This window comes from Solea senegalensis, linkage group LG9 (genome assembly GCF_019176455.1).
Source record: "Solea senegalensis isolate Sse05_10M linkage group LG9, IFAPA_SoseM_1, whole genome shotgun sequence".
Classification (NCBI taxonomy): domain Eukaryota; kingdom Metazoa; phylum Chordata; class Actinopteri; order Pleuronectiformes; family Soleidae; genus Solea; species Solea senegalensis.
Genome location: NC_058029.1, coordinates 16,655,605 through 16,681,594, shown reverse-complemented (window position 1 = coordinate 16,681,594; position 25,990 = coordinate 16,655,605). Strand labels below are relative to the sequence as shown.

The window sequence follows — 25,990 nt, the reverse complement described above, 5'->3', positions numbered from 1 at the left end:
GTTTCTTAAGTTTCTTTTACAGCTTCTACTCGTGTGTTACTGTTGTTAAATTACATTGGACTAAGATTTTAAACCATACTGTATTAGACCTAAAGGGATAAAGGGAGATTTTGCTGTATTTATGATTACATTGAAATAACCCTCTCTTAAAAACCAGTGCCTCAAACCATGTCAAACCCTTGACCTGGACACAGTTTTTAATTTCTATAATTGAGTTTGACACCTTTTGTAAGATGATACTACTTTATGTTCTGGATAGATTGACTGATTGCATTTTTTTAATCAAACCAAATTGCATTTATGTATTTAGTGTATTATGAAACCACATGTTAGGCAGAAAGCAATAAATCAAAAACACCCTTTTTTATTTGATATAAGCGAAAGAAAGACAGTGATTTAATTAAATGAGATGAAGGCAAACATACAAATCCCACAATATTCTTGTCGACAGGCAGTATTCGGCGTTTCACTCTCCGTCCAGTAGGTGGCGGTGGCGCACTTTGTGTTCTATTCTCAGCTGCCATTAGGCTGAAAAGAAGAAGAAGAAAAAGAACTGGTGGGAAATTTGACAGTGCGCGAAAAGTTCACATGCAAACAAAGGTTAAGAGCCAATGTACTAATGTTTACACACGATGGACCGGTACGTGTTGGTAATATCTTTTTGTCAAACTGATGTCGAGGCGGAGGATCAGTTTAAATGTGAGTTTTTATTCCTCATTAACTCTGCTAATGTTAACGCCGCTAAGTCGAGTTTAGTTTAGTTAGCTAGCAGCTGAGTAAACATGTACAGTAGAGAAGCTACATAACGCTAGGCTATAAGCAAACGAACTAATGTGTGTGCACTTTAACATTAGATCTTTCTTTTATGTATACAACGGAAATGTTTCACCTAACTTTGACTTGTAAATATGTAAACAACTTCAAAACAATAAAAAGTGCACAGCGCTGTTTGCTGACAGTACTTTGAAAGGCGTCCTTATCTTATTGTTTGGCTGTTGCTGTTATTTATTTATTTTTTTGAAATTTTAGATACTTTATAATAAAAGTAAAATCTAATTATTATAATACTGTTTTCCCTGTTCACAGATCTGGAGCCAGTGAAGCGCATTTACAACAGACTGGTGGACATTTCAACTCAAGAATCAGAGAGAGGGATCTCTCTGTTTCCAGGTACAGTAAGCTTATAGATTGATTGAGAGGTAGATAGATGGATGGATATCAGAGCTTATTTTATTCCTGTGGCCATTAAAACGCTCAATTTACTTGGTGAACTTGCCATCTTTTATTATTGTACATTTTAGAAAGATAGATGGACTTGATTTTCTTTTATAAACGTGTTACAGCGGCACCTTGCAACTCAAACACTATGCAAAAAAAAAATATAGCAAAATACAAGAGATGAAATGCAAATATACTGGTTAACAGAAGAAGGAAATAACAGCAATATCACAGTTTTTTTCTTGTAATACTTTATTTATTATGATGTGCCTGCCACATCCCAAATTACCTTTGGCATAATAATAAAAGTTAAAGTAAAGTTGAAGTTAGGTGTACTTAATTGAACCCGCATACAGCTGCATGGTATCATACACTAAAACTGAAAGATTACTTCAAAAATATATGTAATATACTGTATATATGATATATAATATAATATATAATCCAATTGAAATCAGCGTAGTACAACTGTGCACACCTTCTAAAAAATGTTTTTTTAATATATATATTTTTTTTTTCAAAGCTTGCTCTCTGAATGGCAGCCCATCATGTCTGAAGTGGTACTTTGCTGTTCAGGCTTGTCTGGGAGTATCACAGGTAAGCCTTGAAAAAGAGAGATTCAAGTCTTTATTGCTGTTATAACCTCCTTTTTTAAGTTTGTGAGATAATACTAGCCTCTGTCCAGAAATAGGACTGCAAAGGAGGCAGGGACTGAGTATTGATCGAAATATTTCTACTTCAGCTGGATTTTCTTTTCTCTTGAGTGGATCTTCTGACTGAGACCGATGATTGGTCTGCCAAACTTTAGTATAATTCAGTCTATGTTCACCCCAACTTGCACATCTGATGTTTCTCTGCAACACCAGCTCTTTGTTAGAATAGTGTCTTATTATAAAACCATCATTGGGTAGAAGATCTATGGTTTCATCTTTTTTCTAAACTGACAGAACAGCAACAACTAAAATGAAATATGAATTTGTTTTTCAGAAATATTATTATTTCTTGTTGAAAATACACATCACACAGTAAAAGCAAAAATAAAGAGTCACAACTGTACTTCATCACATGTTTCTGTAAAGTACAGCTGATTCTCTTGCTAAACATTTAGTCAATAATATCAGTAAACAACTTCAATACAGAAAATCTAATATGTTTGTTTTCCAGTTCACTCCACTTTATCAGGCAACAAAAGCAGGAGTTCAGTAACTGTAATCCACACGAAATACATATAAACTGTTTTGTAGTTTTGCAGCTTGGACTGGGAACCGTTGGGGACAGGTCATCAGAAAACTGACAGCGAGGAGGAGAAACTTTCTGTTGTGGACTCATGTTTCAGTTGTCTGAGTAATCAGGAGGCACCGGATCAAAAAGCAGATCAGTCGGCACTGACAGAGTGAGTGAAACACATTTTTATTATTGTTCAGAATTAAACTTGTGTTTTTTTCAAAATGAATTGGTGTGCACATCATTGAACACATTTTAAACAATTTATTATGAAAATGATTTTTCATAATAAATTAATAATACCCCCTTTAAGGGGGTGTCACATTTCATAGGGGTATATTTTAATACTACCCCTTGTAACTAAAAACTGAGGTTATTACATCAGAGGACAGAGGTTTTTACCCAGGTGAAATACCTCTAGCTTCCATACACTCAGTCAAAACAAAAGAGGATGAGATGGAAAGTCTTCATGAAACCAAAGCTGGTGCACTTGCCAACCTCTATATGTACCACTTATGACAATAACAGAAGTATGTGAATAAGCAAATATTGACTGTCCAAATCCCAAAACTGATCGATTGATTTGTGACTACAAATAGGAAAAAATTATTTATTGTAATAATAACAGTGAGTGGCAGGTCTGCAAATGGAAATATATCTGGAGAGATCGTGGGCAAACGGTCTGACTGGTTCAAACTGACAGCTGCAGTAACTCCAGTAAGTTACATTTTGGCCAATGGGCCTCTCATGTCTTCCTTACCTGATCTGATTGGCTTATTAAACAGGTTGTTGGAGGAGGCTGCTGATGGACTGCATCTACTGTCGGACAAGTTACCACCTCCAGGTACAGCTGACCAATCTGTGTTTTTTGTTAAATTTGTTTTGTGTGAAAAAAAAATGGTTTCAATCACTTGTATCCACAGTGATTTTGGATACAAGATTTTCTACAGCTATTTTTACAGAAACACTCAAAAAGAGAACAGTGATTGATTAGTTTTCTGATGGAAGTTAGGTTGAGGCCGTCTCAAGTGGTGAACTAGCCTGCACACTGCAGGATTTAGACCTTTCTACTGAAGCCATACTCAACTCTGTTCATAGATAATGGGCTCACTACTGAACTTGCAAATCGGCCTCCTGTATTGCAATTCAGTAAGCATTTTATGAGGGATTTTTAACAGTGAATCATCACTCCTGTTGTTTTTCCAACTAGTCTTCCACAGGTCTTGATATTTAGACTTGAAAACAGATGTTGTCAGTAGAATGGTCACTGCCTCCTCCTGAAATCCAACAGAGAAGCGTTTTGTAAAAAGAACAAGAAAAAAAAAACCCAACAACAATCTTTTTCTTCCTCCCTCAGGTAAAGCTCTGTTGGATGTGCTGGTGTTGGGCTCTGCTGACCAATCCCCTCCTGTTAAAGACCTTCTACCTTTGCTGGGAGCCCTCAAACACATGTCATGTTGGCATTCTGCTAAGATCAATGTAGTCACACAACATACAGCTGGGTGAGCAGACACACAATACACGGGCATTACTTTTCCGTCTTATTTTACTTGTATTACAATAATAGCAATCACACTTTGCAACTAACGTAATTTGCACAGGCTTTGGAAATCATAAATTATGGAGAATTTTTCACTCAGAGCTTGAATACATTAATGCTATTTAGGTCACTGTGCCCATGGCACATGTTAGTTATTATGATTAGAAACATCCAGATTTGAATCGGCACATGTGAAATGCACCCAGTTTACCACTAGAGGGAGTTAGATTAATATATTTGTACACATTTTGATTTGGAGCGATGAACAACTTGAAATACAGTTGAACATTTTGGAACATTCAAATTAGTTGATGGCAGATTCGATACATTAAGGTTATGTTTATTTACATGGACTAAGATTTTAATCATAATGTATGAAATACCAATAGAAATTGTACAGTGCTGATCATTGATTATTGTTTTTTTTTTTGTCTTCCTAGGTGGCAAAAAGTAGCTTCTTACCTGAGTGCTGCTTTGGAGGTGCCCTCTGACCTGGACAGCTGTATTGACCACAAGGAACTGTGGAGGGGCAGCCTGGTTATCAGAGAGAAGAAGGTAATGAGCTCTGTTAGTGATGTCACCTTTTGGGATACCAGTATACCATGTATACGTTTATGTTTTTCTTGATTCATTTCGCCTTTGTCTTCTTTGCATGCAGGAGAAAGAAAGTGAAGAAAACAATGAAACTCAGTTGAATCAGTACTGAAAGGTTATAAGAAAATCCCAGCAGTATTCCTTTTTGTAAAATACAATGTAATGGTTGCAAACAGCAGGGAGTGGGGTTGTTGACTCAGGACTCTTGGGTAACAAAGATGGTGGTTCATTAATGAGAAGGGAGACTAGTGATTTTCGGGATGATTGCACATCTGTGTGTACAGTGTTTACCTTTTGTTTGTTTTGAACTGAACTGAAATGCTGCAATTGAACTTCAGAGAAAAAGACAGCGAGAGATAACATTAACTTTCTTGTCTCAACAATACCAAGTGTGGCTTTGTTCAGGACCAGGCATTTACATGCATCTCGGGTGTTTTGATCAAATGAAGACACCTCTGGATGTGTCAGTCCACTCCTGGCATTTCCAGATGAGTCTCTAGTAAACACTCATAATTGCATCTCACCTCCATGCGTCACATGAAAATAATCATGTATTTACTGTATCATTGCTGTTTGCAAAGGACCAAATGCAATGTTTTTTTTCAAACTATGATAGATGGGTCTTCTCTGCGTGTGACAGACTATGTGAGCAAGTAAGTGAGGGAAGTAGGGGCAGAGCAAATCAATGTGCTTTCGGCTCTGAATTAAATAATTTTCTACCTACATTGAAAATGGCTAACCCCCCCAAAAAAGAACAGAAAATCAATATGTGGTGGTCAGTGTTATGACCAGAAATAAATAAATGTATGAGATAAGATGTAAAATGTTTTCATTATGAAACTGGAGAGTCGGGAGATATTAATGATGTCCTTCAGCATGCGGTGCACGACACATTTGAATTCCCACTGCTGAAAGAATGTGGTCTTGATCTCCTCCAGATGATAATCTGAGCTACACCATTTAAAAGATTTAAATAAACTAGACTCCTGCTGTGAGGCTGCAAGAACTGCTGACAGACGGAGGGTGAGAGAGAGGGCAGAGATGTCGCTAAACCAGCGCTATGTTTGTGTATATGTCTTTAAACTGAGACCAGAGTGTTGAAACTGTTGCTTCTCTACATGTTTATTTAAAAGCTGTTAATAAAGTAGCTGACAAGTGGCCCATGTGGAAAAAATCAGACAGAAGGTGTCCTTGCTGATAACTGATGTCCGATCACTTAAAGAAATGCCCATGCATGAGGGGGAAAACAAACTGTTCTTTGCATTTTACCAGCGTGTTTGCTCCGAGCTGTGATCATGAAGAGTATTCTCTGTGAACAACAGCACAGAGCAACTTGGGTTCAGTGAAAAATGGCAGATAGAACAACCAATTCCCTCACAAACCTCCTGTACAGGAGCTTATTGTGGTTCAAAGATCTGCCTCATGCATCCTTACAGTATGTGTGCTAACATTTTTGTCATGTGATGTCAGTCACATGGCATTGGCGATACGTTTCTTCTGCTGAAGGAAACCAGAGGAATCACTTGAATTCACTGCAGGGTCCCCTGACCCCTTACCCCCTCGCTCCTTTCACAGACTTGGCCTCACTCCCTGACAAGTTGACTAATTAATTATTGCTCTAGGCTTTCAAAAAGGGACAGAAACAGTCTTGGTGTCATTGACAGGCAATTAAGGTGCTGTTTTGTGGGAGTGTATGGGGTATGATAGATGCTTCTGTTCACATTATGGAGGTTTTGTGACCCAATCTGTGGTGTCCCATTCCTGAGATAAGCTCAGTTCAGAAAACTTAGCTTTGTCTGGAGGAATGTGACTGGCCTGGTCAGAGCCCTGATCAATACCCTGTCCATCACTTAAAAGATCAAATTAAGCTCCTGAGGCAGAGAGGGAACAAATTCCTACAGTGAGAAATGCATTTTTACTGGATTGGAGGCTGGAGTCCCAGCAGCTCACTATTCATTATCTTGCAATTTTTCCTCATATTTTTGGCCAAATATTGTGGTCTTTATTTCCTGCCAGTGGCTGCCTGATGGTGCCAAACCGAATAGACTTTACACCCACTTGCACTTCTTTTTCATTACTGGAATACTCTGGCAGGTGCAGTCGTTTTCTGTCTCTGCACAGAATTGGCCAATGGGATACCATTCTTCTAGGGCTTCCATTCTTCTAGTGCCCTGTGGGAGTAATCAGTCTGTTTCACTGTAGGATTTCCTTTCATGTCCTAAACTGTGGGTGTTTATTTCTCTTCTTCAATCTAGCTGAGGTTTTTCAGTTGACATTTTATTATAATACAAGTATTTTGGCAGCCATTATACATGTTCCAAACTAGAGCTGCAACTAACGATTATTTTCATAATCGATTAATCTGTCGATTATTTTCTCGATTAATCGTTTGGTCCATAAAATATCAGTAAACCTTAAAAAATGTTGATCGGTGTTCGTCAAATGATGATTTTCTCAAATGTCTTGTTTTGTCCACAAAACCAAATGAGTCACTTTTAATGATTTCTTTGTTATCCAGAGCAAAGAAATTAATAAAATACTCATATTTAAGAAGCTTAAACAGTCAGAAATCTTGTTTTAATCATGAAAAAAGCTTCAAACTGATTATTTGATTATCAAAATAGTTGTCGATTAATCGTTTCAGCTCTATACCAAACATGTACTAAGCAGACCTACGATGATTGTCTCCATTAAATAGCTTTCACCAGAGAGTTTTTATTTCAGATCTTGCTACAATTCAAACAAATTAACACATTCAAGTTATTCTTACCAAAGGATAAATATCACTGCGTTTAATATAGACCCATATTTCCTTACCACATAGTATCAGCTTCAAATATCTAGTATTAGTTACACTGTGAGCTCATGTGCTGTTTGGAAAAAAGTTTTAATCAGTCCTCTCTCATCTATAGCTGCTTATCTTGGAGTATGCACTAAGGCAGGAGTGTGTGTGTGTGTGTGTCTTTTTGTCCGCTGTAATGACCTTTGCCAAGTTCTTGCCTTCAGAAGTGCGTGGGCTCTGTCACTAACAGCTTCACAGTAGGGAAGTGGAGGAACAAAGGGGAAATCTCACGGGAATGAAAGCCTGTCTGAGAACAATCATCACCACTTAACAGCTGTGAAATGTATATCGCAACAGCAGCTATGAGTGAGTGTATGTATGTACATGGGTATTAACTACACAGCCATGTGATAAGATCAAGCTGAATATCTTTGAGTGCGTGTGAGAACAAACACTTGATATACGGAGGGTTTTATCTGTTTATCTGTAATATGTAGCAAAGGAACTTATTTTGAAGACAGTGTAAAGCGATGGAAAAATATCTCTCCTGATTGTTTGTGTTGTCACCCTTGTGCCACTAACCACCTTTGCCACATTTGAATGATTTGAAAGGTTTCAAAGTATGTAAAAGGAGCTGGACACACACTCACGCACTGTCAGTGTTTTTACAGATTAACCTAAATGCATCTTTCTCCATTTCTGTTCAACAAACAGAAAATGCAGAGAAGTGACCTTAACTAGAGTGCGTGTCCACGTGTGGAGTTCTATCCACTCCTCCTCATGTACTGCGCCACAGTCACGCACCCACACAGACATATAAGCTTCATTGGGTACCAAAGCAACCGAATGTTGCTTTTCCTCAATGTACAGAATATTAACGTAAGCATTTCCGTATCAAACCACTTGTTTAACAAACATGTAGAGAAGCAACTTCTGAACACTGAGCTGTTTTATCTTCAGTCCTGACCTGCAGCCTCACGGCAGGAGTCTGCTTGAACTTTTCTGTGTGCTTTTGCGTCAAGATAAGACACATTTTCAAGACAGATGTGTCAGATGATAAAGTGTCAAGGATTTTATGGAGTTATGGAGAATAGTAAGTATGGTTCCAGTGTGTCATTGAGCCGCAGATGCACCCAAAAAAAATCAGAAACAGAACTCCGGACAGAAACTTTCTTTACTTCGTTTTTTGTTTTTTTTTATACATTCTTGGCCACTATTCTGTGAAGAGGGAGAAACTCTGCATTTTCTTTCCTTGGTCCTTTCACTAAGCATTATGAGTATAATGGAGAATTGACTTTTAAGTGACGTGTTGTTGTTTTTGCTCCAGTACGTGTCAGAGCTCCGTTTCAATGGCTTTTCGCTGCGTTCCCCGGTGCATCACAGATCAGGGTCCAGTCTCTTGCATCTGCCCTGCACCTCTACAGACCACAAACTACAGTCTGAGGTAAGTCCAGAGCTTTCCACCACTTCTCACATGTTTAATTACTAACCTTAATATATTGTTGCTGTTGTTAAACTGAGCTCCTGAAAACTAATTTCAGCCAAGCCAAGATCAAACTCAATCCATGCATTGTTTCACTTCATTTATTCAGCCTTACACTGGGTTAAACATGTGCTCTGTTTGGGAGGTGAGGCTTCTGTTGCTTAAAGAATATAACTTTAAAGCACCCGGTTGAGCTTTTGACTAATAGTAGCATTACAAATATGGTGCCCATTTTGCTTGCGTTGTGCATGTTCCAATGATAATGTTATTGTAATGATCTGTGTCCTACATCAAGTTTGATACTATTCAACAGTTCAACAATTTTTACATTAGTTTACAAAAGAGCTTTGCCTATGCTTATAGGACCTCAAGAATCAACCCCAAAGCAGTTTTGTAAGAATGTTCCCATTCTTAACCCGTCCTACAAAACTCGCAAAGAGTAAATGTGAGTCAGTTTGGGAGTCAGACTGGGAGTAAAAACCATCAGTAGGAACAACAACAGACTTATCTGAATCACTGAGCTTGTCATTGTTGTGGACAGTGATTCAGATGTCTGCTCTGGAGCCAGACTTTGCCATCAAATTCTCCAAACAGCTCAGGCAGAGTAAACTCATGTTCATTTCACTGCCAGACAATTACACGGTTATTTCTATGTCTTGTTTCTTCTTCGCTGACAAATACATTAGCAGAGACAGTCTTTTTCCAGTGTGCTCTAGGGCCTGAATGTGAGCCTGATGTTGTTGGTATGGAAACCCCATGTAGAGAAATGTCATACGTTTGTTCGAGACCTTAAAACAAGAGTATAATGAACAGTAGTCACGATCCTACAAACATCAGGGAAGGCTTGATTGACAGAATGAGCAGATAATGACTGAATTATTATTCAGGGTAGAACGGCTCCCTTAACCTCAGTTCAAACCTCGTCTTAGATACTGAGTTGAATGAGCTGCACACTCTCCGCCTTCTAATGATTCCTTGTGGCTAAAGGTTCGGTTGGAAAGGGTCACTTCCGGGTTGCACTTTAATTAGAGTAAAGGAACCTGTGACAGAATGGCCAACAGTGAGATAAATTAAATATATTTTATCCACCAAATTAGTGTTGACCTTTTTTTTTTGCTTCTGTTGACCTTGTAACCATTAAATGGAAGACGAATATAAGTATAACGCACCATAAATGTAGGCAAAAGCCCAAGGATTTAACAGGGAAATATGTAAACAAACTGCATTCATTAATCAGTGTTTGTGCTATATTATGCAATTCTCACCTTCCTCTTCAAATAATGTATTGGGGAAAAATGCTCCCCTTTATTAGGTGCTAACTTTTTTTTTTTTAGCAAAAATCTATCTTTTTTAAGCTATCAGTTTTCCCTTCTGTCTTCCACCTTGATTAAGTTTGAGTTTTTTGTCTTGAGGTGGTATCAGTCACAGTTCATACTGAGAAACTGGAATGTCCTGGCAGCTCAATAATATATCTCCGTCTTGCCTTAGTTGATGATTAAGTATTCACAAAAGTAATTTGCTCAATGACCTAGTGTCAGCACTACTCATTTAAATTCAAAAGTGTACAAACACCACACAGTTTTAACACTCTTACTTTTCATCTTTTACATTTTAATAAACCTGTTCATATGTGAAATAGACCGATGGATTCTGTGGGAGTATGCCTGTCTGTCCGTGGTGGGTGTTTATACAAAAAAATACCTCTATGTTTGTATATTTTATATCAATTTATATGTTTAGGCAATAAGTTTTGTTATGTAGCTTAATATTTAAAACAATAAAATTGCACAGGAGTCGTGTCCAAGAAGCTGTGGCCTGATATGGGATAAACTTATTGTCTATCCAAGATGATGTCAACTTCTGTCTTTTAGCAGCTTCTTCTGGAGGCTGAATAGACCTATCCTAGCCCACAGGTTCTATTGTTCTATTTGGCATTTATATGTGGTAGTTGTGTTTGTGTCAGAATTACTGGGAGCTGTGGGTGTAATCTTCCTGTGCCTTCTTTGGCTGCCCTCTCCTTCTCAGTACATGGGTGCCCTCTAGACATAGTTGCCGCCAGGAGTTTCTGTCAGTAGCAAGGACCCCAGGCTTGAAATTTCACCTCTTAAGCACAGTTTTTAGCTGGACTTCTGCCCTCCAGCAGAGCGTTTACTGTTGTGGAGCTGTTGTATAGCACTCTGCGAGGCAGTCGATGATGGGACATACTAATGACATGCCCCAGCCCTCGTAGTTGGTGTTAGGTGATTGTGGCCTCAATGCTTTCACAGCCTGTTTTTCTGCGTATCTCTGTGCGGGACACACGATCACGCCAAGTGATCCTCAGGATGCCCTTGAGGCAGTGTATGTGGAATTGCTCCAGGGACTTGATGTGGCAGCTGTGAGTTACCCAGGACTCAAAGCTGTAGACGAGTGTGGCGATGCAGACCGCTTGATAGACACTGATTTTTGTGTGGAGATGAAGGTTGTGGTTCTGAAACCTCTAAACATACATGCATGCGCGCACACACACACACACACAGGCTGCTTTTACTGGTTTTAATTAGTAAATCACTAGAGACATTTGGAAGGATGTAACTGTGTAGTGATATGTATGTTATGTTTGTTTCCCACTTTATGAACTATGTGTTGTTATGTTAACACAGCACAGTGTCTATATCTGTGTGCTGATTGAGTACGTTTGTGTGTGCTATTCGTTAATGTCTCTGTCGAGAGTGAGACAGTGTTTATATGTGTCTGTGTTGTTTGATCTCATCAGATCTCGGTATAGAGAAGCAGATGGCGATGAAAAATAACTGAACAATCACCATCTCCACACTGCTGGAATGGCTGACTGTATAAGGACTGGCATTCACACACACATGCACTGTGTAAACTCTGAAATATCAAAAACGAATAGCATGCCTCACTGTCAGGACTAATTGTTGTGGTAATTACTAAGACGCATACTTGCTCACCCTCAGGTTTATAGGCCATAGTGTGCAGTGTGAGCACCAAACAGAAAGTGTTTGTTTAGAATGAGATTTATAAACTCCTCTGCTGGTCGTGAATAAACTGTCAGGTTATAACATGGTTGTATATATCTGGCTAAACAATTTCCAAAAAATGTCTAATTGTGATTTTTCTGACATATATTGTGATTGAGATTAAAGCTAGAGTTCAGTTTTGCTGTCTAATGGATTTAAAACATGATGGAGCATTATCACATCAGATACCACTGGAAGAATTAACTTTTATCGATAAGAACTTGGCATGGATTATAGAACGAAGTTTACCCTTCAGCTTTTGTGATTTGCTAATTGTGTTTCAGACTGATTTTAAAACTATTAATCATTCAGCCCTATAATGTTATGCATATCTGCAATTGTTTTGGCATCTTGAATGAGACATTCACTTAAGACAAAAATCCCAGATTCTCCTGTTTGGTATACAGGTCACAAACAGTTACAAGGATTAAAAGACTTTAAATTAAAAAGGGGAAAATGTGTAGCTAATTAGTGTTGCTAAAAACGTAATTTTAATCGAAATGTATAATCACCGCTTGAAAGCGTAGATCATCTCATACTCACCTTTTTATCCTGTAAACATTATTCTGTAAATTAGAAATAGAAACTTTGATATATTTTATCCATATAATAAATATTTATTTAACAGGCTCAATCCTGTTTGTCGAAAAGGGAAAAGATCTTGATCACTTAATCATATAGTATTAATATACAGAATTTACTGACGTAACATACTCTGTGTAAAATAAATAAATAAGAATAATGCGTAAAATCCTGCCTAGAAACAAATCACCACCAACATCTGAATGAAGATACACTGACAGTAAATTAATTTGTTGAAAAAACCATATGCAATTTTTAGTCGTTATATAGGACCATTTTAAGTAGTTGTAACTAATGAGGGCAATTCAATTTTGTAGGCCCTAATGATCTATTTGGCTTCTGTCTTCTTTGGCCACTGCATTAGTCAGACTTTACATTAGTTTGGACAAGAAAGTAATGAACCTACCGGTCTTACCAGCAAACTGGAGATTTAACCAGTGGTCATTAAAACCTGCATCTACTCTTATTATATAGGAATCTGTGAGAAATGGGTCAGCACTAAAGTTCAATAAATGATGAGATTTGTATTTCACTCTTTGTGCTGGATGTGTGTTTTTTTATGCTAATGTTTTTCCATATGTCACATATACATTATGAATTTCCTCATAACAATGAGCTCATTTGATAACTAGGACAAACACTAAGACCTATACGGTTTTATTTCTTTACTGACATGAGGAATGACATTATTGTGTTATGTTTTTTCCCTGTTTTTTTCTTTCCTTATTTTACTCTCTTTATTTCTTGTCCTGTGTTTGCAGGTCTTTCATTACTACGCTCCGGCTTTAGACTTGGTTCAGCTGGTTAATCTGTCAGACCTGCCCAGCTTTGTGATGTCCAGCTCCTGTTTTGAACTGTATCCTTAATTTGAAATCCGTCTTGAATGTAAAAATTATGAAATTGTCTTTTTTTGTTTTTACTATTATTAATGTTCCTAATGGATGTTTATAATTCTTCTTCTAAATGGCAAACAATCCCTTGACAACTGACAAACAGAGGCCTGTGTGGAAAGTCAGCAAAGGCTAAACTTCTGCTGGACCAGCTGAGGTCACTGCGTGGACAGGTATCTGCCATAAGATGTGCTCTTATAAGTACGACAGTCTGGTGCAGGATTCAGGCAAACATTTTATTTAGTCCCCAGTGTAATGTTTATTAGAGGGTACATATGCTGCTCTGTCTCTGTCTGATTAATGGGTCTGAAAGGACTGTGTGTTCATGTTCAAGCAAATGTGTTTCTATCTTCAGGTTGGGGCATTGTTCAGTCTGTCCTGTGTAATCACTCCCATCGCCCAGGCTGCAGCCAGCCAAATCAGCTCCCAGCGCTGGAGGGAGTCTATAGACCGGAGGCTTAAGTCCATACCTGGTAAGATCCCTGTCGCATTAAATGAACGGTCTTTTGGCAACAACAACATTTTGGAGCCATATTGTTGTATGTGGGGATTTGAAATTGTTAAATGGCACTTATTTAAAGTAGATAGTAAAAGCCTTCCACTGAAGAAGGAAGCTTGGACATGGGACATAATCAATTATGTACCATGTACAAATGAGAACAAGACATAACTGATATGTGCATGCTTTTGAGGAAACTGATCTCTGCAGTAAAATAAAAATCACTTTTTAATAAACTTGTTGATAATTCACAATTTATGAGGTAGAAGTAAACATATGAAAGAAAGTGGCCAAGCTAGGGCAAATGAGATATAAACTATGCAGAGAGAGCCTGAGATATGAGATGTTGCACAACAAAAGCAGTATATATTGCTGTTGTTGGTTAACTGTTGATGTGATCTCTACCTCACCTTGTAGTGCCTGATGTTGAGGTGAAAGGTGAAAGTGCTCACTTCTTCCTGTTGGTCCAGGGAGCAGACGATACTGGGTTTGGATCCTGCAGGGTCAGGATGTTGCACTCAACCAGTCAAATTAATGGAGCAGCTGCCATGGCAACCCTTACGGGGTTGATGAGAGAGAAGTGTCTTTCTTCATCAGGTAAAATGTGTGGTCTTGATTCTACAGCTATGTTTTTGTGTCTCTCTAACATGCAACTTGTCATATGATGGTAAAAAAGTGAAAGGTGATTTAGGTTAAATGATGTACAACGGCAACCTTCTTTAGCGTTTGACACAGTCACGGCAATCCCAGTTCAAAACACTACATGGGGAACCCATGGTGCTTCCCTGTACAGGACAAAAGTATCCACATGTCTGTTGCGGTCTGTTGTCAACTTCCTTTTTTTTTTTTTCAGTCGTCTATATTTTAACACATCTCCACTGCACACCATCATTTTTCTTTTTTTTTTTTGTCTGGTTGAGACATTTTGAAATGAATACTGAAGCTTTGTTGGTTAACCCACTAACTAGCTCCTGTTGTACTGCATACATATTTAAAGAGAATAATTCTATCATTCCATCTTTTTGATGCTTTGGGACATTTCATGCTACTTTGGAACAGCAGTTTGTTTCCTCTTCAAAAATCCTTTTGTCTTAAAGCTGCTCCTCAACTTGATTGGAGCAGAGGCCCTTGTGGCGTCTTTGTCAGAGGTTGAGTGCCTGTCATTGTTCAGCACACTGGTCTGGTACAAAAAGAGATTTTTTTCATTTGAGCTACTGCTAACATGGTTTTGTGCGTTTTACCCTGTGTTCTCCGAGTGTTCTCTTGAGACTTTTAAAAGAAATCTTTTTTAATAGAATAAAAAGAAAGGGTTTTGGGATTATGTTAGGAGTGAATTTGTGGAGTGGGTTCTCATTCTTAGCATTCGTTTCAATGTCTTGCTGTGACCTAGTAAGAGATCTCACTCATGCTACTCAGAGAACTGGGGTTAAGAGAGTAACCTAAAGCTATGGGCATGTAAGGCAGGCTTCCTGTCAGATGAAGTAATCTGACTTTTACGTGAAGTCGGTGAAGTACCACCTGTTGACCTTGATCTCACCAGACAATTATTCAAATGTTAAATTCCTGTCCGAGCAATTCACCGTTGAGTATAGCAAATCATTTTGTCATTTTCTCCCTTCCTTCCACTGCTCCTTTCTCTTTGATCAGGAGGCAATGTAGCCAAGATCCTCAGTACTCTCCCTTGTCTCCAAGGAGACGGCCTACTGAAGAGAGAGAGGAAGGTGACCCAGGTTCAGGCTCTGGTACTTAAGGAATATCGCAGTAAGTGTGACATTTAAAAATCTCCTGAAATTGAAAATAAATCACTGCACTGTACTTTACTGTACCGTGGCTCTGGGGGGGGGGGAAACTGAACATTATGAGCAAATTAAACTGCAAACAGTCCAGTGAGACAGAATTTCTCCAGTTTTTTTGTTGTATTCTAGGTTTACTTAAGTACTTTTTAATTACTTTTTAAAAGCTCTCAGCACAGCATCTTAACTTCACTGCGATATGTCAATTAAAAACATATTACACCCAAGCAGGGTGACCTATGGAGACCCCCTCACTGTGTGTCAGTAGAGGAGACATTGGATAATGGGAACAGATTTATAAACTAACTAATCACTGTGGTTTCCTCAGGAGGAACATCACTTGATGCTTAAAAACAGCGAAATGCAGGAAAAACTCTTCGCTCATTTTTTACTGAGGATGGATTTATTTTAGAGATAATCTAGTTAATCCTCAACTGACCTTTATCTTGGCTGGTGGTTTAGACATCCTTTACGCCCTCCTTTAATTAGTACTTTTCACTATATTACTGTTATTTTTCCTGCATGTCACAGCCACTGCAGCTAAATATTGAATTAGAATTTTAATGGGGAGTACAAAGCACATACTGTACAATTTGCAGTGTCATTGAAAAGGAAATATCCTAGCGTTTGCTTGTTTGCTAATTTCTTCAAAAACGGGTTACAAAACACTGCATTAGTCCAATTGATAATGTCAGATGCTAGATGTTGAATGCTGACTGTGGAGAGAAAACTCCATCTGTAAGTGAAACAATATCATAAAATGTGTTCTTGAGCATACACAGTGCTTACAACAAAATGTATTAGACCACCACCCAAAGCATTGGTAATTATCAAAATGATTGTTTTATGTTTCTGTAATGGTTAATACACCAGTGTGTAGAGGCTCTTTAACCAAGATGATATAATATTTTTAATGTTGTTCATGAATTGTCAAATTTAAAAATAGGAAAGGATATTATGATTAAGGTGTGAAATTGCAGTTATTTACATGAATTCCTGAACAGAGAAATTAGTTTTACTAGTTGAGTATATGCACTTGTCTTTGGAAAGTATGAATTTCATTGCAACATTCTGACTTGGTGTTAAATCAGGAAAAGACGCGTCCTTATAAGTTTCAGTAGTTAAAAGTACTGTTTTTAAGTTTTTGAGATTTGTTGTGCATGTGTGTGCTTGCCTGCATATGTGTGTGAAGGTGAGAGAGTTGATGCAGTTCTGAGTTTTCAATTGTTTGTTAAAATGAATATAGAATTCTTAACTATTACTTTTTATCGTGAAACTTTATCTTACAGATATGGTAGATAGTGTATACTGGGTTTTCTTATAGACATTTCACTTCTTTATTAAGAGGCATCTTCAGAATGAGAGGTGAAACCTGACCTGCCATTTTGACAGTAATAAATCTCTTTCACACAAACCCTTATCCATATCATTTCAACTGCCCACCTTTGGCCCCTGTGATGTCATCACAGCCTTGGGCATTTTTATTATGTCAGGCTAATGACTAACAATTACCCTATGTAATGATAAAATAAAGCAGAAAAATAATACAAAGAAAGAAGCGTCCGTTTGGCAGGAGACTCCAGTCAATAACCCACTTACAGAGTATTATGTAATGCTATCACAGATTTCAAAATCCTCCACCTGAGTGTTTGTGTCCCAGTGAGCTATAAACTAAAGTCTACTAAATCCAGCCTCTTTTTGTGTCTTTAGGACAGAAAGAAGAAGAAGAGGAAGAGTACAACTCAACTTCAATACCCATCAATGATGTGAAGGCCATTTTAAGTCTGGCAAGGGAGCAGTATCTGAACATGCTGGACTCCACTCTGCTCCCGGCTGCCGCCTGTCTGACCAACAAGCAGGGGACTGCCAAAAAATCAGGTATGAAGACTGGGACAAAAATGTACACCTGCTCAAAGCTAATAGGTTAATCACAGAATATAGTATTTATAATCATTTATTCAATTTGATTGGTGTTTTAAATGTATTATTATATTTAATTAAAACAAGCTAACTGATGTTTTTGCTTCTTAAAGGTGATGTTGTTCACACTCAGTTACCTAAATACATATTCTGACTTGACTGTGTATTGCATTAGTATTCACGACATGCACATTCATAGGATGACATTTTCAGGAAACGGTGCCAACTAATACTATACAGAAAAATTGTTGGCAGTGAAACAAGTCCCAGGCCTGCAGCTACATGTGCACAGTATGGGCGGCGCTGCTTTTAAAGGTTTAGCTGTGGGGCTCACAGACGTGCGGGTTTCATGTCATAAATATCTTGACATTATTTGCCAATTATTTTTTGAGTTTCAGCACAACATTTTCCGTCATAATCTTTAACTGTCAGTGTTTACTGGATTCAGGCTGTGTTTCAGCATGTGAAAAAGTATTAGATTAGAATAGGCAGCAAAACTGCCATTTGTCTCCAGACTTGTGTACATTATGACTTTTGTGTGCTACCACTTGATTTTATGTTCTGTGCCAGTTATACATGTAAGCTCTCCAGAAGCTCAAACAAAGGATAAGTGGAGACACGGCAAGCTTCAAAAAACAGAAGTAACTCTAATTATATGCAGCATGTACAGGCAAATAGTCTAAGGTGCATCATTTGTTCCGTGATGTGTGCCCACCTTCTGGTCTAGAAATGTCATTTGCAGCAATAAACAGCATCCACAATCTATAAGGAATGCCTTGGATTTGTGTATCTGTATGGCCTGTAGGTGTGAATGACTGTGTGGGCTGTCAAGCTGCTGGCAGAGAGCTTCATTCTCCTCATACAGTATAATGTACTTATGTCCTCAGGTCATTAAGTACATGCAACACACACTTCCTCTGGGGGAACTTGCTGCATACAGATGGATCACATTCCATCTGTACCCAAGAGACAACATATAATCTGTCTACCCAAACACAAGAAAATTGCACATTTACTGATGTATTGGGTGCATAGATTTGTTCAGGGTGCAGTCTAGAGATCACTGTGTTGACCTGGCTCAAGTAAAAGCATCTTTAACTCCTACACTTCATCAGACTGTACGAGCTGCCTACATTTTCTGGTGTATAGGTAGAAAGGGTGCTATAGGTTTGTTTATTTATTAATGCTTATGCCATGCCCTAATTGTTGCTCAAGATTAGCCGGGGAAACTTGTTTCTCCACAAAAACAGTCTCGCATATTTCTTCCCTTCTGTGTTTTAAGCTGTTGTGCAACTTTTATATATTAACAAATGTCCCTTATATTCAAGCCATTGTCACAGGAGTTCACACAACACGGACATGACTCTCTCTCTGTTTCTCACTGTAGCAGTGTTAAGATATCGCTTAGTCTGCACACAGGAAGTGATTCATTTTATGTCAAGACAGACTCGGGCAGTAGCAGCTTTGCACTGGTAATGCTAGTTTGTTGTACTGAAGTATGACGACAAACTAGCAAAGAAGCAACGCACAACACAAAGAAGCACCCATGAAACGTTCCTGAAGTTAATTCTACTCCTCATAAAACACAGTTGTTTCCACTAAGTACTTGACACTGAAACCTTCATTTCTGAAGGAAATGTCATTTTAAAACTGCATACATGTTTCCCCATATTTTGTGGATGTGTTCCAAAAAAAGGTGATTGAGAAATAACTATACTCTGTGGTCATTATAAAATTGTTAAAACAACAAATGTAATAGACTCCTGCACAGTTCTGTATCATTTCAACCTCCTCTCTTTTCACATCAGCTACTGTACTGAGCTCACTGGCTGCACAGTGTATCTGTGTTATATAATTGCATCCTAATATATTTAACTCTAACACTTGTTGCTGGGGCATTTTAGTTTTTCAGACTGTTTCCCACCAGCCGTCTGAGTGGCCTGAGAGGAGCGTCCTCCACAACATAGAGAACCTGCTGAAGAGACGACAGAGGAAGAGGTAAGTGGGAAAGGCGATGCCTTTATCTAGCATTATTGATTCATAATTTTCATAATGCGTCTGATTATCACTGTTGTTTCAGATTTGGACTGTTAGGTCCAGGCTCCAGTGACAGCCTGCTGGGTCCCAAAGATAGTCAGAAGACATCTGCTCTCTTAGATGCCAAGGAGCTTCTGAAACACTTCACATCTGATGGTTTGCCTGCTGGGGAGCTACAGCCACTGGCTATCAATAGAGGGTAGGTTCTGTTGTCATGTTTGGCTCTGTGCTAACATAGCAGTTTTACATCAGATTAAAGTTAACAGCTAGAGGCATTACTGAATGTATGAGGCCATAATGAGGATTCTATCATAATCATTAGCCTTTTCTGGTAAGTTAACAACCTTCTAATGAAAAGTAGTCTCATATACGTGTGTGTATTAATGAAGAAAATATCACAAAGAGACTAAACATTGACTTTAACAAACAATTAATTTACTTCTCCCTCTTTTTCCCCCACTGCCACTTCCCTTTCTCCCTTTTCTGTTCAGTACTAATGTGTTTCAGTTGTCACCAGACCTCTCTCCGGGGAGAGCAAGCAAACTGCCCTTCGACAAGGCCTCAGCGTCACATTACCATGGCATCGAGTAAGAATCTTTAGGTGCTAAGCAGCTAGTCAGCCATAGTAATTAGTTATTTGCAGTACAGGATGAGTGGAAGCTCAGCCTGTAAATAAAAGCCACCCTGGTCTCAGTTGTTTCTATTTTTTGTGTAATATTACTACTAAAAAATGTATTTAAATTGTTTATCTAGATTCTGCTTGGACAATCAGCGGTCTTTGGATCGGGACCAGGCCTTTGTGAGGCTCCAGTCCCGCCTAATCCGGCATGAGACCCAAAGTACCTGCACCAAAGAGCCATGTGCCCTCCCCTTCGCCCTCAGTCCCGCCCCCTCCCCTGCCGTGATGTCGGAACCAGGAAGTGTACCTGACGGAGAGAGTCTGCAGAATGCTGACGTAGCACGACTCAAGCGTAGATCCTGGGACACGGACATTGTCGGTGGTTATTCTCGCAAGCGGTACGATGATGTTGCATTTAATGTCCAGTGTACTGTGTAACAATGAGAGGATGTCTAATGTCAGTGGCCTTTGCATCGCAGAGCAAAAAGAATGGCGTTCTTCATAGTTTGCGCAATGAGCTTTGCTTCAAAATGGTGTGGTCTGGCTGATTTGACAATTTGTGCTGTTATAGAAACGTGGCAGTGCACGATAATGGTCTCTGTAGAAGTTGCTGCATCAAAACTATGCATTAAAGGCTTATTCTGAGGCTATGAAAACCAAGTGGTTTTTATTTCATAGCAATTATGCGAACATAAACTTACCTGAATGTTACACTCTGGTCTGTTTTATGTCCACAAACATGTATGTATGATCTGTAAGGTGGTAGATGTTCAGATTTGTAACCTTTACTTTGTCTTCACACGTTTATTTGACTGAGGTAGGCTGGTGAAGTCCGAGAGCAGCGACTCACTCTGTTCTCAGAGCAGTGGTAGCAGTGGGACGCACCCTGTCATTAGGTCTCTCAGACAACAGCCAAGCAGATCCCAGTCCACTTCTGCCTCCATCACTGCTTCTTCTTCAGTCACCAGACGGACATCCTCGGGTAACTTTTCCTCTTTCTATCACACAATGGTTTTCATGAAAGCACTATTTTAGGAATGCCTTTTACATGACTTTATATAAACTAAGCTATTTATTTTTCTCGTGTGCTACATAACAGGTAAATTACACACAGGGGAGTGTTTCTAACCCCCCAAATTTATGGGAGCTACAAAATCAGCATCTGCACCAACAGGGTTGTGATTATAGCGTCCAAAAAGTACCAGTTATGTTAGGGGTCATATTATCACAATGGTGCCATTGTAAAAGTTATTAGCAACATCTGCGCCTGTCTTATTACAACATGACAACCCCTGAAATTTATGTTGCTCCACATCCACCCGCACAAGTGTTTTGATTAATTCTAGGTGTTTAAACCTTAGCTTAGCGACAGTAACAATGCTGGATTATCTTAGGTCACAAAATGCTATGTGCTGATTAAAATGATACATGAGTCAGAGAGATGTTAAGAGACCGGCTCAGGCTGCACACACCCAGTTAGTCCTAAGAAGATGTGTAATTACAAAAATGATGAGAAAACATCTGTGTTTGTGTGGAGACTGAACATTTCATTTCATTTTACGCCACATTATTTCCACGGTAAACCTGTTTTAAGCATGTACTTGTTCCATGTGACTATGCCTATTGTTAACTGTTAACTGTCCTGGTTCAGTGACGCTACCTGATGCTGATAAACCTAAAGCTCCACAGCAGACACAACATGTTCAGTCAGAGGAGAAACTTGCTGCCAAAGAGTCACGTTCTCAGAAACACAACAGGGTAAGTATGCGTGGCTCATTATGTGAGTGGTGGCATGTTTTATTAACTTTACTGTAACAAACACACACTTTGCATAAATGAAGAGTTATTGTAACCATAGAAACAAGTTTTCATCACACTTGATTGTTTAGTGCAGGTTTATAAAAGAAATGAAGATCATTTATTGTGGTCTCCTATTGTTAATGTGGATTTAAATTATGTTATTTTCTTCATATGCTGACTATTTTAAGTGTGTGTTCTGTCAAAGGCACTAAATCATATTCTCGTGGTAATTTGACTTGAGGTTAGCAATTTCCATAAAAAATACTGTACTGAAAAACTACTTTGACGACTCATTAGCTGTATATTTGTATAGGAAATTGTATGACTTGCAGTTGGTTTTTAATTTTAATAGCTCTAGGCTTTTCGTTTAGCATGCTTTGATCAAGGATATGATGATGAAAGCACTGATGCCTTAAATGAGGAGAAGAAGAGCAAGTGTTTTTTCTCTCTCTCCTTCCTCACTCACTCTTTTAAAATGGCATCTGAGCATGTATAAACTAACTCTGCTTCAGCTGTGTAAACTATCTGGGGTCATATTTTCACAATGGTTAGGGCCAAACAAGCGAGCAGCTGAGTTTCTTTGCATCTTCCTCGGTTTGACACGCTGACGTTGCTCCCATGTGGCTCGGCAAACTTGAGCTGCTAATGAAAGCAGGAGTGCTGCGCTGCCTTCAAGGTGCCCTCTGGAAAGTGGCTGTTGCTCGTTCCTAAAGTCCCATCACACAGTACTATCATGATACAGCACTAATGATGGAAATGGATATCGCTGCCTGTGTTCCTTATGCCACTGAATCTCTACATTATGCTCTGTCTCCATCGTGGTACGGTTCAGTTTGGCACTGGGGCTGAACGATTTTGAAAAAATATCTAATTGCGATTATTTTGACAGGAATTGCGATTGAGAAATGATTTGCGATATCGGAAATGCTAATTTTTACATCGTTATTCTCATTTCCAATCGAGAAAACGTATTCAAAATAATTACTGTGCAGATCTGTGAGAAGGAAAGATGTTCCTTTCAGTCTGTAGAATAAGATGTGTATAGGGCAAGACAATAATTAATCCAAAATTATATTTAGACACACATATCATTTTGGCTAACAAATGTTGCGCCTCCTGTGATTTGAAAATGTCAGCCCTATTTGGCACAGTGTGGTACGGTTTGTAATGGTAAAGGCTGTTGACTGTGCCCGATGGCGGCGTTACAGACATATACAGTGTGACATTGTGCTGGTGTGACACAAGAATGTGACACAACAGACAAAAATGGAGGACATCCAGGAGCTCTTTTTGTTCTTGCTCGGTTTGTGGTGTCTCAAGAAGACGCCCCGCTTTGTACGAGGAGGACAGAGAGCGGGCGTTGAGGAAACACCGGTCGCAAGGGAGCAAAGTTTTTCTGCTGCCTAATCAGCCGACTGTCGTGGGTGGAGCCAGTCTAGCTCAAGTCACATTTCTAGTTAAGCTGTCAAGATCAAAGTAAATGGTTTGGCAAGTGCAATGATGTTATAGCTGACAGAAGCAAAGTCAGGAGTTGGCCGTACACACAGCAGTAGACCGACAGCAGGACACTCCGCTAAACACACACATGCAAGCGCACACACGCACACGCCGTTCCTATGACAGGTGATGCTGCAGAAGCACTTAAACAATTACACTATTACCACATCACCTGCTGTCTGTCTTAATGCTCACACACACACTCTTTCTTGTCTCATTATGTACGTGTATGAAAAATGAGAAAAACGTGGACACAAGCGTGTATACATGTGCATACACAAACGCAGCGTTCCATATGGTTCCATGCATGTACAGCTCACGATCTGCATCCCAACCTTGACTTGTTCTGATTTCTGATTATGCAAACAGGCTTATCATCCAAACACTAGAGTAGGAAAGAACAGTTCAGAAATAATGATGGCAGTAGAGTTTATACAGCACAGAGATTAAAAGCTGCCTCTTTGTTTTTTCCTCTTCTGGAGAGACTGAATGGCACCAGTGATTCCTCACAATAATTTATTGTTTTTCTCAGAACAGTCGCAGTGACAAGATTAATGGTGGACCTATTTATTTCAGGAACGTGTTTTCCCTGTCAACGCTGCCAGTGAAATATTTGTATGTTTGTACCATCGAGCGCACACGTGGAATGTGAAGACATAATTCTGTTCAAGGGCATTTCCCAGGACGTTTGATGACCTCTGTTTTTAAGAAAAAGGAGCTAAAGCTAAAATGAGTTTATCTGAACCAGTTAATTGTCGGTTGGTTTGGGAATAAACACAACTGTTTTTTTTTCCAATTGTTTCCTCAGATGTTGCAGGAAGTTGTAGCTAAAACACTCAAACTCCACGGGATCAACACTGAGCACGAGTGCTTTGACGCCTGCAGCAAAAGACTGTTTGATATCTCCAAATTCTATCTCAAGGTTGGTCTCTACACTGGTGACACACAGTCAGTGCTGTAATTTCATTTGACTGATTGTTTGTTTGTCTCCGAGATTATATGAAGGAATATCACATTTTCATAATCTTACACTCAGAATTTGGGGAAAATTGTCGCATGAAAACGTCATGTTTTCCCATTTTCACTTTTATTAAAACTGTAACCTTTTAGCTGATCATCTCCATAAAGCACTATCTTGGTGAAAAGATAGTGACGCCACGAGTAGAACAACCAACACCCATGCTGGTTTAAACACATGTGTCAGTTTGTGACAGGTTCACAGAAGAAAGCATCTGTGCAACACAAAACAATCACACAAAAAAAACCCATAAAACATGTGTGTGAATGTACCACACTATTTCAACATGAGTGATATTGTGTTGTTTGATCTTAAGGATCTTAAAACCTCTCGGGGCCTGCATGATGAGATGAAGAAGGCAGCCAGCAGCAACGTCAAGCAGGTAATCTAAACATAAAGAGATTCTCCATTTGATTTATTTATTTATTTATTTATTTTAAATCTAACTTGCTAATAAAAACCACATTTTCTGTTACCGAAGGTCATTGACTGGGTGCTGGAGAAGACCTCGGTCAAGCGAAGACGGCCTTGAAGCCTAAGTGGAAAAAATATTTCATTTTTAAATCTTTGGAATTTTTGCTTTGTGAACCAAGTTTCTGTTCAGCTCTGTTTGTTTCTTATTTTGTGTGTTTTTATTTGGGGTTTAAATTCTTGCACAAGCATTTTTGAAAATCCAAAAATGTATATTTAATTTTATTTGAACGTCTCATAATGTGGATAATGGTTTTTAATGCAAACCTTTTTAGCTTTCTTTTTGTGTTGCTCAGCCTTGAAACAGAAAAGTAATTTCTCTGCTGCACTTTTCTCTGAGAGGCCACTAGAGCATAGATGTTGACCTCAGGTTACAGTCAATTCTATGTAGCCATTTATAAGCACGATTTTTAAATCCTCTTCAAACACCTCTTCATTTTGCTTTTGTTATTTTTACAGTTTTGTGAATTTAAATGTTGTGTTTTTATGTACATTTTTCCTTTGTAACAAAATAAAGTGTTATTGAATCTTATTTTCTGCCCAGTTCAACTCCCCGATCGTTGCCTGAGCCGGTGGGAAAGTGTTTTGGTTTCGCACGTCATACTGCGCTCAATGCTCCGATTACCACAAACAGTCAGATTTATCCAGTTTGTTGTCCTCTATGATGAGATATCTGTCTATATCTATCTTTTCACCAAGAAAGTGCTTTACATGTATGTATGTCAGCTAGAAGTGAACGTTATTTTCCCAATTTCTGAGTACGAGATTATACTGTCTTTAGTACAAGAGTGTAGATTAGATTTCCCTTCATATAAACATTTTAATGGAAACTGGAAACTAATGTTTCTGACTTAGTGATTCTGTTATGTACAGCAACTGTTATAGTTTTTTAGTTACTTTAGAAACGAAGTTTTTCCAATATTTATCGTCACATTACATTGAATGACATTGTCTAAAGAATAACTTACTGAATATAGTTATAGGTGTGAAAAGGCCCAAA

General features: G+C 38.6%; 1 protein-coding gene across 1 annotated transcript; it reads left to right on the top strand.

Moving 5' to 3' along the window:
• The first annotated feature begins 522 nt into the window (after positions 1–522).
• Positions 523–25,114, top strand: LOC122774190 (mdm2-binding protein-like). The gene is made up of 23 exons (XM_044033254.1): positions 523–699; positions 1,087–1,170; positions 1,742–1,815; positions 2,463–2,611; positions 3,228–3,286; positions 3,800–3,944; positions 4,423–4,537; positions 8,686–8,802; positions 13,208–13,302; positions 13,443–13,509; positions 13,692–13,809; positions 14,253–14,432; positions 15,483–15,596; positions 17,339–17,506; positions 19,453–19,546; positions 19,629–19,784; positions 20,077–20,172; positions 20,339–20,602; positions 21,026–21,186; positions 21,856–21,962; positions 24,310–24,423; positions 24,836–24,901; positions 25,001–25,114. The coding sequence occupies exons 1-23, from the start codon at positions 633–635 to the stop codon at positions 25,049–25,051; spliced, it is 2,661 nt and encodes an 886-aa protein (XP_043889189.1). The 5' UTR covers positions 523–632; the 3' UTR covers positions 25,052–25,114.
• Positions 25,115–25,990: the final 876 nt, after the last annotated feature.